This window comes from Rhynchophorus ferrugineus, unplaced genomic scaffold, assembly GCF_030347505.1.
Source record: "Rhynchophorus ferrugineus isolate W39M unplaced genomic scaffold, kcgeb_rfMv2 rfM2, whole genome shotgun sequence".
Lineage (NCBI taxonomy): Eukaryota > Metazoa > Arthropoda > Insecta > Coleoptera > Curculionidae > Rhynchophorus > Rhynchophorus ferrugineus.
The window spans coordinates 73,137,058-73,153,292 of NW_027472581.1; the positions used below are offsets into that span (position 1 = coordinate 73,137,058).

Consider the following 16,235-nt stretch of genomic DNA (forward strand, 5'->3'; position numbering starts at 1 on the left):
TATTCTCCCTGATGATCAATATATTGTCAAATTATCCGAAATCCAGCGTAAACAAAGATTCTTCACAACTAAATATTCAAGCAATATCTTAATTGGCTCGTCATGCTAATGCTTGAGTATAAATAACTCTCACGGTAAGTCATATAACGATCTTGCAATATCATTTCTCGCACAGCATGAATCTTTTCTGAGCAAACTAATACCACGATTAAATTCATTTTACCAGCGTTCCACAGTGCCCAACAATAGGGCTTGCTATCGCCAAAAGTGATCTGTGTACTCCTGTCTTGACACTCCACGTCCAAAATCGTAAAAAATCATCGTAAGAAAATGGAAAAAGAAAAACAACATACATTGTATTCAAATGACAAAACGTTCTGAAGAATATTATGGCTATAAAGGTCCAACTTCCAATTCGGAAATGTCAGATGGAACCTAACAACACTTAAGTGTTTCTAAGACTAAATATAAATAGCAACCCTCGTAACCATATCTAATAAAATATGGGTAGAATAATAGATTACATTCAACTCATTTTTTTTGTCAATCCAGGACTATGTTGACGACAATATTGAGGATTTAAAGGAAAGTAGAATGTATATGCCCCAGAATAATGAATATTATTTTCTTAATTGTTAATATAAATATATGAAAATTAAATACCTTATCTAACAGACATATTTAATTAAACTCTAAGTAAATATTGTGAAACAAATAACGGTAAAAGAAAGAACATTTCAAAACTGCCGTAAATCTTCTGTTTTGGGTAGACAGAGAGGATTAATTTAATGTTCTCTTTGTCGAAAGTTTGTCTTACGGCCTCTAAAAGAACAAACGTGTGGATTATAGTCCCAAATATGTATAAAGAAGGTTGTTAGAAATAATATACAATGTATTGGGGAACAAAATATTCAATTTTTATTTCAATAAAGGCGTTCATATAAATTCCAAACTTACTACTACTCATTTTTTGCGCTTTGTGCATGTTGCGCTCCAGTTTCTGGCATGGCTGTTCGTTCATAGTTTGTAATTCAGGGATGTATCACGTGTCACGGTTAAAATGGATTTTTTAGGTTAACTTTATGTATGCATTAATTTGAATGAAATGGGTAGCAGACAATATGAAAATGTAGTTATCAATTTAATGAAGGGTAAGGTATTCGCATATTGATACCGACGCGACATCGTCAATTTTTCTGAATAACTAAAACTATCTAAAAAATAACGTTATGGACTTAGAAACGAAGAATAAGGTGAAATAATAAAAAGCTAACAAATCACAGACTATTTATTATTTTATTACTTAATTCTGGATAATGTAAGCTACAACGCCATAACATTTAAGGAATCAGTTTCGAATATTGAACAGAATATTGTTTAAACTGTATGGGAAAATAAACAACAATACTAATTATATAAACTCTATTTAAACTGTATGATTTTCAAATGCTCGAAATAAAAAATCTAATTAATATGCATGCGTCAAGCGAAGGCAGGCGATCTGTCTGATTATTGTGATCACTTAGTTGAAATGATGAAATCAATTGACTTAAAACACAGGGGCGGTATTGAATACAAGGAAAACAAATATCAAGTCACTTATGAGGTATATAAGAAGGTAAAATATTCTATGATAATAATGATTTTGCGAATTTACAATATTTTAGTCCAAGCTATTGTCTACAAAAATTATTTTCAATAAAAACTTATATTTTTATCTTGTCATGTTTTGTTGTTGACTTATTATGCCTTGTATGGCTTTTGGTGAAGTGTTTCGTATTTTTTTACTTCGTTTATCTTATTTTATGTGTTGCAACTAAATTTATAATATCACGTTAAATTTGTACATATTCCTTCAATATATTCAAATTATTTATTTGCTAAAGACAGATATCTAATATACAAAAGAGGCAAACAGACAATTAATAACCATCATGCTTCATTCGATGCACATCATTGTCATACATGAGCATCGTCTATAATAACTCGATTCGAACGAATTTCGAAACTCGGTGCAGAATTTCAACGACTATCCTACTAGGGCGAGGTTCACCATTTAACATAGAAGTGAGTGGAAAGGCAATGACCAAACTAATTCTAACCACGGCGTTTACTTAAACAACTTATCGCCATAAACATCCCAAGTTTTGCGATGGGATTGTCCTCCATCTTTTTTTCAGTTCGAACGCAAAATATTATGGGAACGACCTATAATCTCCATTTCAAAAAGTCAACAATACTACCTTTATATTCAAAATGTCTTATGGACTGGACCTTTCAAACGTGCTTCATTTAAATAAGAATTACTAAAGATATTCAACATTAAACTTATCTATTAGAAATGTTTTCCAGACCTATATAATCGTATAATAAAGGAAAACTAGCAGACCCAATAGAAGCCCTATTCAAATGTTTTAAATCAGAAAACTAAAACAATTGCAACTTCATTAAGAGTTTGTAAATTGTATCGTCCTACATGCTTCCATAGCTTATCTGGTTTAATGACAATAATGTAGTTTGTACTCTCTTATTTACTATTTTTTGTAAAAGGCGTTCATTTAAACTAAATTAAATTGCCACAGTTTATCTCGTTTTCATCAGTTCAATTTGGCTGTACAAACAGCGTGTGTTAATTTGTTACTCTTCCACATCCATAAACTGGATTTGCAAAACTTTTGAATCGATATCAGGCATTGAAAACAAAGGACTAGGTGTACATTCTTGAATGTTTACTCAAAATTACAACCGTCGTCATTCTGAACGATTTTTGTTGCTCCAAATGATGTCATATGGAAACAAGATTTTAATTTACAAATTATACGCAAAAATAATTTCGATTAAAATGTGGCTCCAACTAATAGTGTTTTCAATGGTTCTGGGGGCATGTTTAAGTGGGACATTTTCAGATGCACAGTAAAGATCAGCCGATCAACCTTTGTACTCAAATGCATTACAATGTATGCACTTTTTCTCCATAGTGCCGATCACTACTTGCGCATATGAAGAGTATATTATTTCAGTGTTATATTCGAACGTAAGATGGTTAGGTGACGTACATGTAAATTGCGGGACGTTCTTGCACGCTCTGTTGATCAACTGTTGTGTGTGAAGGTGACTCGTTGACATACCTCTTGTTGTCTCAGTCTATTAGCTCAACGTAGACGTTCATTGGGTTACTCTTGACCTTCATTTTCATACGGGTTTGCAACCTGATCTCTTATTTACATTATCCGTGTTATTATATGGCTTTATTCAACGACAGAGACTATTTCTGTATTAAGTTTATGTCGACCTTATGTTGAAAATATTGTCAAAACAAGTTTTAGTAGCATAACATATCATTTTTGCCAGGAACACGATTAATTTGAATCGTGGTTGAATTTCGAACGCTTTGTAATCGCTAGTATTTGTTCAGACATAACATTTTAGCATTATTAGGCCTTTTAAGTGATATAACTTATGTATTTTTTTTTTAATTATGGGATAAAGTTATGTATTTTATAAATCACTCCTTAGAACTGATATATTCCAGAGCTAAATCATTTGATATGTTCGATTTTCGATCTTTCTTTTTTTTACTATAAAACGTCGCCATTTTCACCTTTGAAAAATAATATTTTTACGATTCCTTTAGGCATCGATCTTCTTCCACATTTCTTTTTTTCGTTTGTATATAGGACCAATGAAGCTATACTGAAATCTTTTTAAGTCTCCTCCTCTCTTGACGATACAAAAAATTATCATAAAAAAGCGGTGGAGATGTGATGTCATGCCTATTTTAAAGATAATAAAACGATAACAATAAAATTCGGAAACGATATTACTTCGCAGTTGCCAAAAAAATGTACACAAATTGGTGAATAAAAATGGGACTTTATTGTACAGTCATTATAACAATATGTTAAGTATCAATGATAAAATAACGTCAAGTACCAAAAACAAGCTTAGATACATATAATATGCTTATTTAAAGACATAAAAAAAGTATTATATATTAACACAAAGTAAAAAAATGGTGTTGGTTTATTTATTTGTTTAAAATGATTAAAAATACAGTAAGACACAAAACGGCTAATGTAAAAATTATAAAAAAATATAAAAAGTATTGAGGATTTTATTATATAAATTCGGAACTTTTCTCCTGTTCATCCCCGGTTTTGGAAATTGCATCAGACATACCTAAGCTTGAAATCATACGGAACTCAATCCTTATTTCTGAACCAATCTTAATTTGTGCAGATAGTTGTAAATCACTCGTTTAGTCACCCAAACGTTTCAGTAAGCTCTCCTTCAATTTGCTATCAGTCATGTCCAACAATGCCTTCAATGTCTTCAAACTTTAGTGAACACACTTGACGATCCTTATCACTGATGCCAAATTACCGCTTTTGAAATTCCATAACCACTAACTACATGTATTTATTTATATTTTTTCATATGCTCCAGCAAAAGGCATCCTGCCTGTTAAAGCATAAAGAAAATACGTAACTTATGGTTGACCGACAAATAACACATTAATATACATTTTTATTATTCTTAATGTTCTTTGCAATATTCATTTTAACTCTTAATGCACATATCAACGTTTTAATTATTGGCAATATTTGCTTAGTGCATTGATAAGAAATGTATTTACTAATGAAACCTCAAAAGAACAAAAAGATAATACAACTAAGATTTACAGAGAAGTCTTAATCTTAGGATTAGCGCTAGTACAATTATACACTATGTCTCTAGAATCATATTAATCAGTTCTTAACCAAGACAATTTTTTCTTAGCTGTTAATAACCAATTATTAATTAATAGAGCCTAAAATATTTGTTTATATATATTGTGTCACCGATTTGACTGAAATTTCTGGTTACTTGATTTGTGCATATTCTATTTTATTGGAATTTACTTATTTCTAGCGCATATACACAAACATTTTAGGCCTAAAAAATTCTTCCTCTATGTAAGCTTTAACCATGCCAAATTTCACACCTCCAGTTGCGCCCATTTTTTTCAATACGGGAGGCAAACTTTTCGCTAAGCCGATTAATATACAGAAGATACCAATTTAAATAAATCTACCATTTTTGTTTTTAATTATTTATGGTGAGCTGAATCCTATAAATTATTGACTGCACACCTAATATTATGTTTTAAAAAATGCATTACCTGTTTTCAATAATAAGATAAAAATAATTTTAGACCAATAGCCAAAACACTCCCTTGAGTAATATTGTTTCAATTAAAATAGTACGGTGGGAGCTCCACAAAGCTAATATTCATGTAAGGGCTGCGTTTGTGAAAACCTTATTGAAGTGAAAAGTGAAACCTGAACACCTGAACCTTGAACACTTGATGCGGAAGAACCCGGCCGAGTATATACACATAAGCGTCTCCATACGAAGATCTCCTAAAGAAACCTACGATCCGGACAAGCACGGGAGAGGTTTCGTTATGATATTTAGGTAGATCGTGGTATTAAACTGGTCCTCTCATTTACATCACTAACCAGATTACTGCGAATAAGTATCTCGATATCCTTAATGATGACGTTCTTACTATTACTAGCATATTGCTCCCCATCACGACCATATTCCAAGATCAGAATATTATAAAATATCTTTCCTGGTTAGCACAATCACAAGACCTCAACATAATTTAACCATTATGGGGAGTTTTACACCAGAGACTGAGGAATAAAATTCCATTCAAATATTGCTAAAACTATTGGCGGTTGTTTGGGTACGTATAAGTACAAGAATGGGACAGCAATATTTTAGAAGCTATTTTACGAATATACTCCGTGAATAATTGCAACTGTCTTAAAAGCAAATGGCCACCATTTGCTTTTCTTGATCCACCTTATTGATAAATAAATACTATCAGGAGTGTATTTTATATTTATATTTTAAGGCCTATTTCTTTTAAGTTTCATTTGAATTAATTTACGGCTGTGTATTATTGAAATCCAATACACACCTAGGAGAAGTTAGTATAGAAGTTTCTCAACGTATTGAATAATTAACATTCGGCCAATAAAAAATCTGTAGAAAAAAGTATCAAAAGTGTTCTTATATATATAAAATGTTCATAGATTTAGCTGATTAAACCTTTGTTATTTTCGCAGATGCTATAATTAGAATTAATTGCCGAACTTTAAAAGTCTTACTGGTTAAACCGAAAATAGAAACTATTTATTTCTGACATATATCTGCTTTTACCATTTATTTTATTTCAGCTTTAATTTTATTTCTTCATCTGCGAAAGTGTTTTTCCGGAAAGTTTGCGAAAAGGCCTGGTTCAGATTTTATCTTTGCCGACTTTGATAAAAAAAACAAGCTGGAAATAGAAAAGAATAATTTAGCTCATAATTCAAATCCTATAGTTTAGTCAATGCTAAAAGTAAATTTTGTGGGCGATACGTACACTTGATAACAGTCTATTCTTCACAAAATAAGCTTAGTAAAAAAAAAGATCGACATGGTTCCATCGTACTGCCATTATTAGAGTAACAAAAAAGTTTGTTTAACTCTCTGTTATGTGAAAAAGGAAACTTAGGAAATACTATTGTCTATCTGTTTTGAAGCTTTATAGCTCCCTTAATGGAATTATGGACACTCTCTTATTTTATTCGACAACATATTTATTTACTATATAGTTAGTGTTTTATAGTACTTATTAACTACTATAAAACATTATTTTTTTGCTTTTATAAAGCTAATTAATAACAGAATAATAACATAATTCCTTCAGTTCCGAAATTCGCTTTGAAATATTTTTTGTACCGGTATCGCTATAGAACTATTACTATATTAGGCGCTTGCATGTATTTTGATCAGCGATATCAATTGATGAAAATGCCCTTATTTTAACGGCTGTTAAACAACTTAACTTAACTATTAAATTCCATTGGTTTTGATTTCCTTTAATCTTCTTCGATAGTTCTCATAGCTAACTGTCGTCGGAGTGCTTTTATTTATTGTTGCTAATTCACTCTGCGCCCTGGTTGCTCACAGCTCACGATTTCAGCTAGGCTTTCTTGCGAGTTAATGAAACACTTAACACTACTTAATTTATTTGTACTAGCTGCAATTTAAACGAACCAATGCGATCTTTCATGTGCTCTTTCTATCTAGGCTTCTCGCGAATTGTCAGTTTAATGAACTTAGAAGCACATTAGAACACCTCGGTTATTGAAGGTGGCATTATGTCATGACTACTCCCAAAGTATACTGCATTTGCCAATCACCTTCTCTTCTAGCCCATGGTCAATTATAAAGGTTTTTCCATATCTCAAATATACTGGCCGACAATATGCTAGAGAGGCCAAAATACGGCCATAAAGCTATAAAAAGGCAGATATTATAAAAGCGGTATTTTGGGAAATAACTATTAAAGTTTTACAAACATAATTGACAATTTTACTCACTTATCTCTCCGACATCTTTAAGACAGACGATAATCATGCAACACTAAAAATTGTATTATCGACATTATTTACTTGTGTTCTCTGGTTTGAAGAAGTCTGCTACCTAAACGCATCAACACTAAAAAATGTATGATTAGGCTACTCCATTAGTAATACACAACTCTCGGTTTCAGATTCAAAGATTTAAAAATGGTGATTTTGATATCAATGAAAAATACCCAATAACGACCAAAGAATTTTAAAGGCAATGATTTGTAAGAATTATTAGATGGAAACCTAGCTGTACTCTGAAAAAACTTTCATATTGCTGTTATCAGTTGATAAATCACCTGTTTCCAGGCAATTATATACAGCTGTTTAACATATATAAAAGGAGAGAAATTGGCAACCAGCTTGGAGTGTGATCTGAAAAGTATCTGTGAAATATTTTTTTAACTGGCGAGGCTGCTTGTCAGAGCTTTATGCATCGTATTGTGAATGCCCATGGAAAAAGAACCTACTAAAACAGACCTAAGTGCATAGTCATAGGTTAGCTCAGGGGAGTATTTCTTATCTGGATCCACACATAATTCCTGATGAACAATTTGGTTTCCGTTCTAAACATTCATCAAGCTGCTCGCGTCGCAGCCACCATCCACCAGACTCTTTGTAAAGGTTGCAAGGTTGGGGCAGCCTTTTTAGACGTCTCCAAAGCTTTCGACCAAGTTTGACACGACGATTTAATTTTCATACCTCCAGAGCAGATTCCAGTGGCCATCCCAAAACTCAGCACGCCATCTGCAAAGTTAATGGTGTGTGTACTATTCTATTTCCACTACTCTGTAGAAAAAGCAAACTCCCAGTCCCACAGAAAGCGACCTTGTATAAAATATTAGTTCGATCAGTCTGCCTTTATGAAGCACAGGTGTGGTCCAAGACGTATCTGAGGAGACAACTTGCACAATCCCGGGTGCTGCAGTTCAAAAAAGTCCGTGTGCTACTCAATGTGAACACCCATGTGGAATCAGGCACTCCATTCGTGAAAAGCTTCACGAATGTGATCAGTGTAAAGTTCTCCCTTGGCACCTTACAACCATTCGCGGTAGGCCACTGAAATATGGCAATCCCAGTCATAACCCAGGGTTTCTATCACCCGTAAAATTTCAAATTTCCCTAAACATCGACAAACTCCATTTGGTGCCAGCTATTTGGTAAATTACGAGCTATTAAAATCAAATTAAACCATTACTTTAGATGTGTACCGACGTCAGTTCAACAAATTATTTAAAGTGTTGTTATAATTGCGAGGAACAAACGCAAAGTCATCATCTTGCTATAAAAACACTCGGCCACACGTTGAAAGAGTTGTGAAGAATAGAATGTTATAGAAATCTCAGATATTCTACAGTTACAGAAATATAGTTTTTATTATACTATTTTATTATTCATATAAAAAAGGGCAAAAGATCATGGATCAAAACGAAGCAGTTTTTCACAAGGATTAGTGTTCATGTTAAATTCATTCATTCATATTCATTCCCTCATGAATAAATTCGTCTTGAAAAACATAAGTAAAACCGAAATTTCTTTTCCGGACCGTTATATATTTCCATTTATTTTCTCTATTTTCACAAATATTAGGCGTAACAAGGATTTCTCTATCATAAGTTTAGGCCAATTATTGTTTAATCAAAATAATAATTATTAAGTATAAGGGCTTCAATAAATTATCATTATAATTGTACCGTTATTTAATAAGCAATCTAAGAAAACAATTAGTTAGTAATAACCCCTACAATTGCTTGAGCATCCCTAATTGTTTCCGGTAATTGTGAAAATCTATCTGTAAGGACACATCGTTAAACTCGAGTTGCATTAACTGAATGGCTTCCCTCAAATTAAAATGTGTAATATCTTTTAACGAATTGACATCTAAGGATATTAATTACCAATATAATTATATTAAATATTGCCAAGAATATTTCAATTGCCTACTTTCATATTCTGTATTTCAACAAATACTAATAAAAATATATAGTCTATTAAAGGTTTTTTAGTAATGCGTCATGGATTATTTGTGAAACATTGCAATGTTGCCGCATCAACTCTGAGTTTTAGTTCAGTTTGGCTTTGACATACAAGAAAATTCTAATCTAAATAAAATAATTGAACAAAAATGTTATCAAATATAATTTATTTTAACATTATAGTACATCTAATACATATATTATCGAAGGACGAAATAACACAGCTATAATAATTTGTAGGTTATATTTGTTTTGTTTACATTGGACTCTTTTCATACCACTCATGAGGTAGAGTTTCTAGGTGCCTGTTTTATGTAGTGGTATCCCCCTAGAGGCCGAATCCACCTAATAAACAATTGTATATCTCAGAAACGTATTTTACTTTAATTCGAGAGCATATTTACCTTTTTACGTTTAGTTTATGTTTCTTTCGATGGTGTGTTTACTTGTCAAGTCATCTTGGTACTCTCACTGTATATTTTGTTTCTTATGCTGCTATCTGTGTACAACATTCTTCATAAAATTAATCACATAATTCTGTCTAATGTATTTACCAAATCTACAATACAGTTGGTATTCATTCTCTCCTCATACGTTCTAACCTAATGCTCATGTTTAACTTTGAACAATTACAATCATATCTGTGTACACAAATCTTTCACGCCCTACGATACCATTTTCTACAGTTATATTCAATTAAATATTTGCATACATTTAGTTGTTTCCACTATCATCAATCCGTCTCAGCATTGCACAGCATCACCACATATAGTGAAAGTTTCCTTCAGTCATTTTCACTTTCCGACTCACTGTCCAATTCAATCACTAAACTGTTAATTTCTGATCTGTCTAAAACATGTTCACGATTCCACCATTTATCAATTGCTTCCTTCCTCTGTATGTCTTATCAAGTTCATCCAATCCGAAGGTGTTATGGTTAACAATGCTTCCTTCCACACATCCTAACAGTTTTTGATGGAATATCCTTCTCGACCAGCAATATATCTGCAATTAATTATTAATAAATATACCAACAAAGCCTAATCGAATGCTTTTGTAACTTTTACCTTTTTCTGTCAATTTTTCTTGTCTTTACACTTTTTTTGTTACTGTCTTGTCAAGAGTGCCACAATGAACCATTTTTAAATATTCAAGTTTTATCAAGATACACAAATTCAAATTGTTTATCTCCCTTAGTCTTATTTTATGCATTTAAAAATTGAAATATTTTTAAGGCAATGTCTGGAAGTTCCATTAAACCTCTCCGAGGGTTATCTTTACACCATTTAAACCCTATGCCCCGTAAGAGTGTATGAAAGGATACCTTATATCCCTTAAAACGCTGCATGTCCCTAACTCTTTTATATATACTTTCCAGTCAGACAATTTTCTCTGAAATAATTTTATTAAATTACTAGCTGACCCGACAGACTTCGTCCTGTCAAAAAGATTTGTAATGTGGCAGTTTTTGTGCCTACGTATTTTAAAAAATTCTCCTGAACAGAACCATCACCCTGGTGATAGGGCGTTGTGAATAAAAAATAATTAAATAAAACATATATAAGGATTGAAAAGTAAGTAATCGCTTTATTGTTAATCATGTGAATCATAATTATTATTATTATTATCATTATATTGCTTTGTGGTATACGATGTTTTTTGTTTGATTACCTGGCGCATAGATAAACAAATCTGATGGTTTTCCAATACGGGAACAGGCAACATACAATTGACCATGTGAGAAACATGGGTTTTCTAGATTAATACCACAAACACTTAATGATTGCCCCTGGGACTTGTTTATAGTCATAGCAAAAGCAAGCCGTCAACATGTCTATAGGAAATTTGCCATTACCAATGTCAATGAGTTGTTTAGAGAATATGTTTCCAGATTGGTCATTTTGCAACTCGACACGCATATTCTTGCTTAAATGAAGTACTTTAACATGTTTCCACAAATTGGAGGACTTTAGACATGCATTGAGTTCATCAGCTGGCGTTGATCGTGGAATCACTGGCAATGTTTGACGAAAATCTCCTGCTAATAAAATCATTGCACCACCAAATCGGTTATTATTGCTACGTAGATCTTTTAAGGTTCTGTCTAAAGCCTCCAAATATTTTTTATGTGCCATCGTGCATTCATCCCAAACAATCAATTTACATTGCTGCAAAACCTTTGCCATTGCAGAGTTCTTCGAAACGTTGCAGGTTGGAGTTTCATTGCTTTGCATATTTAATGGCAATTTTAGTGCTGAATGGGCTGTTCGACCACGTTCAAGCAAAGTTGCTGCGATTCCCGACGAAGCGAGTGCAAGTGCAATTTTATTTTGTGAGCGAATTGTTGCTAATATTAATGAAATAAAAAAGTTTTTCCTGTACCACCAGGTGCATCTAAGAAATAAATCCCTCCAGTTTCATCATTTGTTACTTTCATAAGAGTTTCAAATACATACTTCTGTTGTTCATTTAACAGTGGAAGATTTGTTTGAATTTATTCTTTCAAAGCGTTGAGATCATACAGTCTTTCTCGATGCAACTCTTGGTTAAAAGCGTCATGCATTGGACGATTGGGCGCGGTCAGGCCTAATTGAATTAATAGTTTGTTTGACATTATCAAGCACATGTCCTCAATTGAAATCAATACTTCATTGTAAATTTCTTCACTGATTTGTATATTTGGATTTCCCATTCTATTCCGTATTTGATACAAAATATCATCACACATATAATCTTTGTACTTCATCCACAAATCAATTGGGTTTGATGGGAAGCATGTAGATATGATTATAGAAAACAATGTTCGTATTTGATGAGTGTGTGATGATATTACAGCATCATTGAGAGTTTGATCCCAATGAGCGTCATTTTCAAGCAATTGCAAACGTTGACAGGCTTCTCTGTAGGATCCACACAATTCACCATCAATAGTTCGTAACTGTTGGAATGATGTTGGGCCACGTACATTGACTAATAGCAGTCGTAAATAAAAACATTCATCATTGCTTGGATGTACTGAATAAATCCGGCCAATCGCATCGGTGGAATATACATCTGTATACCCTGGAACTGGTTTTCCTTGTTTCCGTCGTATAAATCTCCTTGAGGATTGATTCCAGGTATAATATTTTGGCATTTCAGAATATAGCAATGTTTGTGCGAAATCATCGTTTTGGCATGTCTCAAAAAAACTGGTTAATGTAGTAGATGGTGGCTGAGCAGCTCTTTGTACTGCGTTCTGTGCTGTAAAATACACTCTTTGTCCATTTTCTAAATGCACAGCTAAGTGAACAACAGAAGGGTGTCTCTCGGGTGAATAGGAAAAGAAAATATTCGCCAAACTGCTTCATTACTACTGACATAGCGGCCCATTTGGTATTGGGTAACTTCATCATTAGAATTCCCTGCACCAATTCCAATCACAGCCATATCACTCCCTTTGGTTACATATTTGCAAATGTATTTAATCGATTTCACTGAATGGCAAGATTCAACGTTGATGTGTGCTTTGAATGTCTTTGATAAAATGGGTGAATATGGAACAATCCAACGATTATCTATTTCAATATCTTGTTAATTTAATTTGACAATTGTTGATTTTCCATTGTCTGCTGTCGATCTGCGACGATACAATGGATAACCGTCATTACCAGTAATTGTTTCCGATATTAATGTCCGTGGATATCGTTTTGAACATTTACCATCCATCATACACGGTGAATTTTGATTAAGAGTTCCACAGGGACCATGTATCATGTTTTTGATAACTACCTCATGCAATCCAGGATCTACTTGTACATTAGGGATTTCAGCTGATATCACTGCATCAACTTCATTTGGCCTTATCTTTTCAACCAACCAAATCAAAATGTGTGCATGTGGCAATCCTCGTTTCTGCCACTCCACAGAATACATCCAGCAGCGTGTCTCACCAAACACATTATGTTTTACGATGAAATTCATTAAAGATTTCAACTTTTGTCTAAAGACTCTGGCTGTAATATCATGACGATCAATGGATGATTTCCCAGGTAATAACTCCTGCTTAATTTCTATCCATTGCGGATTGCATGTAAATGTGATGAACAAATCTGCTGTACCATAATGACGAACATACGACATGGCATCTTGAGCATATTCGTGCATATGCCGAGGGCTTCCGATGTATGTTGCTGGAAGAATAGTCATCCGACCGACATTCTGTGCATTTCCATCAGTATTAATCGCATCTCGAAGGTGAATATACTCTTCAGATCGGAGTTTGGTTTGATTCAACCTGATGAATGTTAATCTCTCCGTTTCAATTTTAACATACATGTCATCAACATATTTGTGATATAATCGCCGACATTTCAATATGTGATTATCTGCATTTTCCCGAATCATTAGGCGGTATGAATAATAGTTCATTGAACTGACTTTTTTGTTGGTTTCAGAACCTGTAAACAGATTTTGTTTTAATAACATTCAAATATAAAATTAAAATACATAATATAGTGACTGAGATATTATCGCCATAGCTAAACTAATATTTTAGTTACCTGTAATGGGATTTATCATTTTTATTGATAAATCGTAGCCATCTTCACCTTGCCAAAATATAATGGGATATTGCAGTGCATCATATGAGCGGTGTGTTTCCTTTATAGGTTGTAATTGAAAATTCCGACGATGTAAAACAATATCACGGGATTCCAAGTTTTCTCCAACTACAACGATAGCAACTTCATCAATAGTTGGTGCATTAAAACGTCTTATATGTTGACCTGCAGGTGTTTTATCAGCTCTGATTACAATTTTGTGATTATCGGATGGCATCAGATCCAGGGCAGTTTTAAACAATATAATCAATTGATTGTGTTGATGAAATAAAGTTTGTAATTGTTCTACAATAGACCTTTTTACTAAATTGTTATGTGCACAACGCAGATCAATTTCTTGTGGTGAATTGCCCATAAAATAAATTTGCAGGAATTTGTTGTCGCTATCTGACACTGGTAACAGTGAACCTGCTCTGTGATATATTTGCCCTTGTATCTGTAAATAAAAAAAATATTATGGTGTGGTATAAATTAATGGATTGTCAATGATCAAACTTAAATAATATTTGATCTTAAAAAGTATATATTTAGTTTTAACTAATATCTATCAAATATAAAATATAATAAAAGTGTCACTGAAACTGAATCACCATATAATATGATGACTAAGTGATATATTTCGTAATTATTAAGAAATTGAAGATTAGTAACACATCTTAACTTTGGTGACAGAAAATTTTGTTCGCTAAAATAATTATGAGTAACTGCTATAATACATACCTTGAAAGTTGGCATAAAATTTTCCCGAACTGCATTTGTTGCCCCAAATGAAGTCATTTGAAAGCAATTGTTATATTGTTGAATATGTGTCAAAAAGTGTATAGAATCTGTTCCTATTCCTGAAACCAATGAGTACAATGGTTCTGGTGGTAGATCCAATGGTATCAATTTCACTTTACCATTTGCGCAACACAATCCATTGGCTTCGTTTTTGTATTTTAATGCCTTACAGTGTGAGCAAACCAAGTTCATAGAACCAATAACAACACATTGGTAGTTACTGTAGTCAATTGACACATCGTAACTGAAAGCAGCTGGATTCAAACTTGCGCGATTATTAGTTGAATGTCGCGCTCGCGCTTCACGCGTTTGTGATATCCGAATTCTTTCACGTTCATTTCCGTCGTCACGTTCTTGTGCAGTACGATTAGATCGGTAATTAGCTTGGTTTATAGCATTTCTGGTTCTTCTACCTAAATTGCTTCGTCTTATAGGAGGCATATCAAATATAAATTATTTCTTCACTAATCACGAACTAAACAAACACTAACTAACTAAACACTCTGCACAAAACACGATATACGAATTTGTTTCGTGTATCACTTGACAATTCATCTGTCATCTGTCAAAAGTCATCTGTAACAGACAACTTTTTTTTTTAAATTTGATATGACTTGAACTCAAATCCTTTTAAGCCGTACGAATTGTTTTATTTATTTAAAATTTGAATTAAATTTTAAACAAATAAAAAATTTTAAATAAATAAAACAATTCGTACGGATTAAAAGGATTTGAGTTCAAGTCATATCAAATTTAAAAAAAAAAAGTTGTCTGTTACAGATGACTTTTGACAGATGACAGATGAATTGTCAACTGATACACGAAACAAATTCAAACAAAAAGGGCTATTTTTAGGGTTTTTCCAGCAATAATTCTAATTTTTCTCGCCGTAAAAACCATCCCTGAACTTCAACGAACATTTTAAAAAAAGATTTGGCCAAATTGGTCCAGGCGTTGTTGAGTTATGCGCTTAGGAACATATTTTGCGATTCATTTTTATATATAAGATGTTTATATCGATATTATATTATAGGCAAAAGGGGGCCTCCATTATCTCGTTTCTTTTCGAAATATTTTATTAAAGCCGCAATCAATTTGTGACCGTGACTATCAATTGCTTTCGGCATTTTCAAACGAAATGATATATATTACGGAGCGATTTAAAATTTATCATAATAATCAAGGTGCTAAAATAACCGTTGTCGGTTTTTAATCTGTAGTAATAATAACTAATATTTTGAATAACTTTGCATACGTCTGACAAAAAATTAATTCTTTAATGTAATAGTGTTTCAACCCTTAGCTATATATTATTCTGGCTGTATAATCAACTGTAATTTTTCAGATATACTGTAGTGTTAAAATACATTAGATTTGATAACATTTTTGTTCAATTATTTTATTTAGATTAGAATTTTCTTGTATGT

General features: G+C 32.7%; 2 protein-coding genes across 2 annotated transcripts in view; one reads left to right on the forward strand and one right to left on the reverse strand.

The window, feature by feature from the left end:
• The window catches only part of LOC143190373 (tachykinin-like peptides receptor 86C), a 209,139-nt gene that overhangs the window by 56,371 nt on the left and 136,533 nt on the right, over nt 1-16,235 (forward strand). The window lies entirely within an intron of this gene.
• On the reverse strand, nt 10,936-14,875 carry LOC143190372 (uncharacterized). The gene is made up of 4 exons (XM_076394617.1): nt 14,749-14,875; nt 14,194-14,464; nt 13,969-14,136; nt 10,936-13,866 (listed from the first exon to the last, which is right to left on the reverse strand). The coding sequence occupies exons 1-4, from the start codon at nt 14,803-14,805 to the stop codon at nt 13,001-13,003; spliced, it is 1,362 nt and encodes a 453-aa protein (XP_076250732.1). The 5' UTR covers nt 14,806-14,875; the 3' UTR covers nt 10,936-13,000.

What these genes read in the sequence shown, in the direction of transcription:
- LOC143190372 (XM_076394617.1), bottom strand. Translation starts at nt 14,805, where the DNA reads ATGACTTCATTTGGGGCAACAAATGCAGTTCGGGAAAATTTTATGCCA. An exon ending in AGCTGATAAAACACCTGCAG is followed by an intron (nt 14,137 to 14,193) that starts GTCAACATATAA and finishes CTATCGTTGTAG; the next exon opens with TTGGAGAAAACTTGGAATCC. An exon ending in AATGATAAATCCCATTACAG is followed by an intron (nt 13,867 to 13,968) that starts GTAACTAAAATA and finishes ATCTGTTTACAG; the next exon opens with GTTCTGAAACCAACAAAAAA.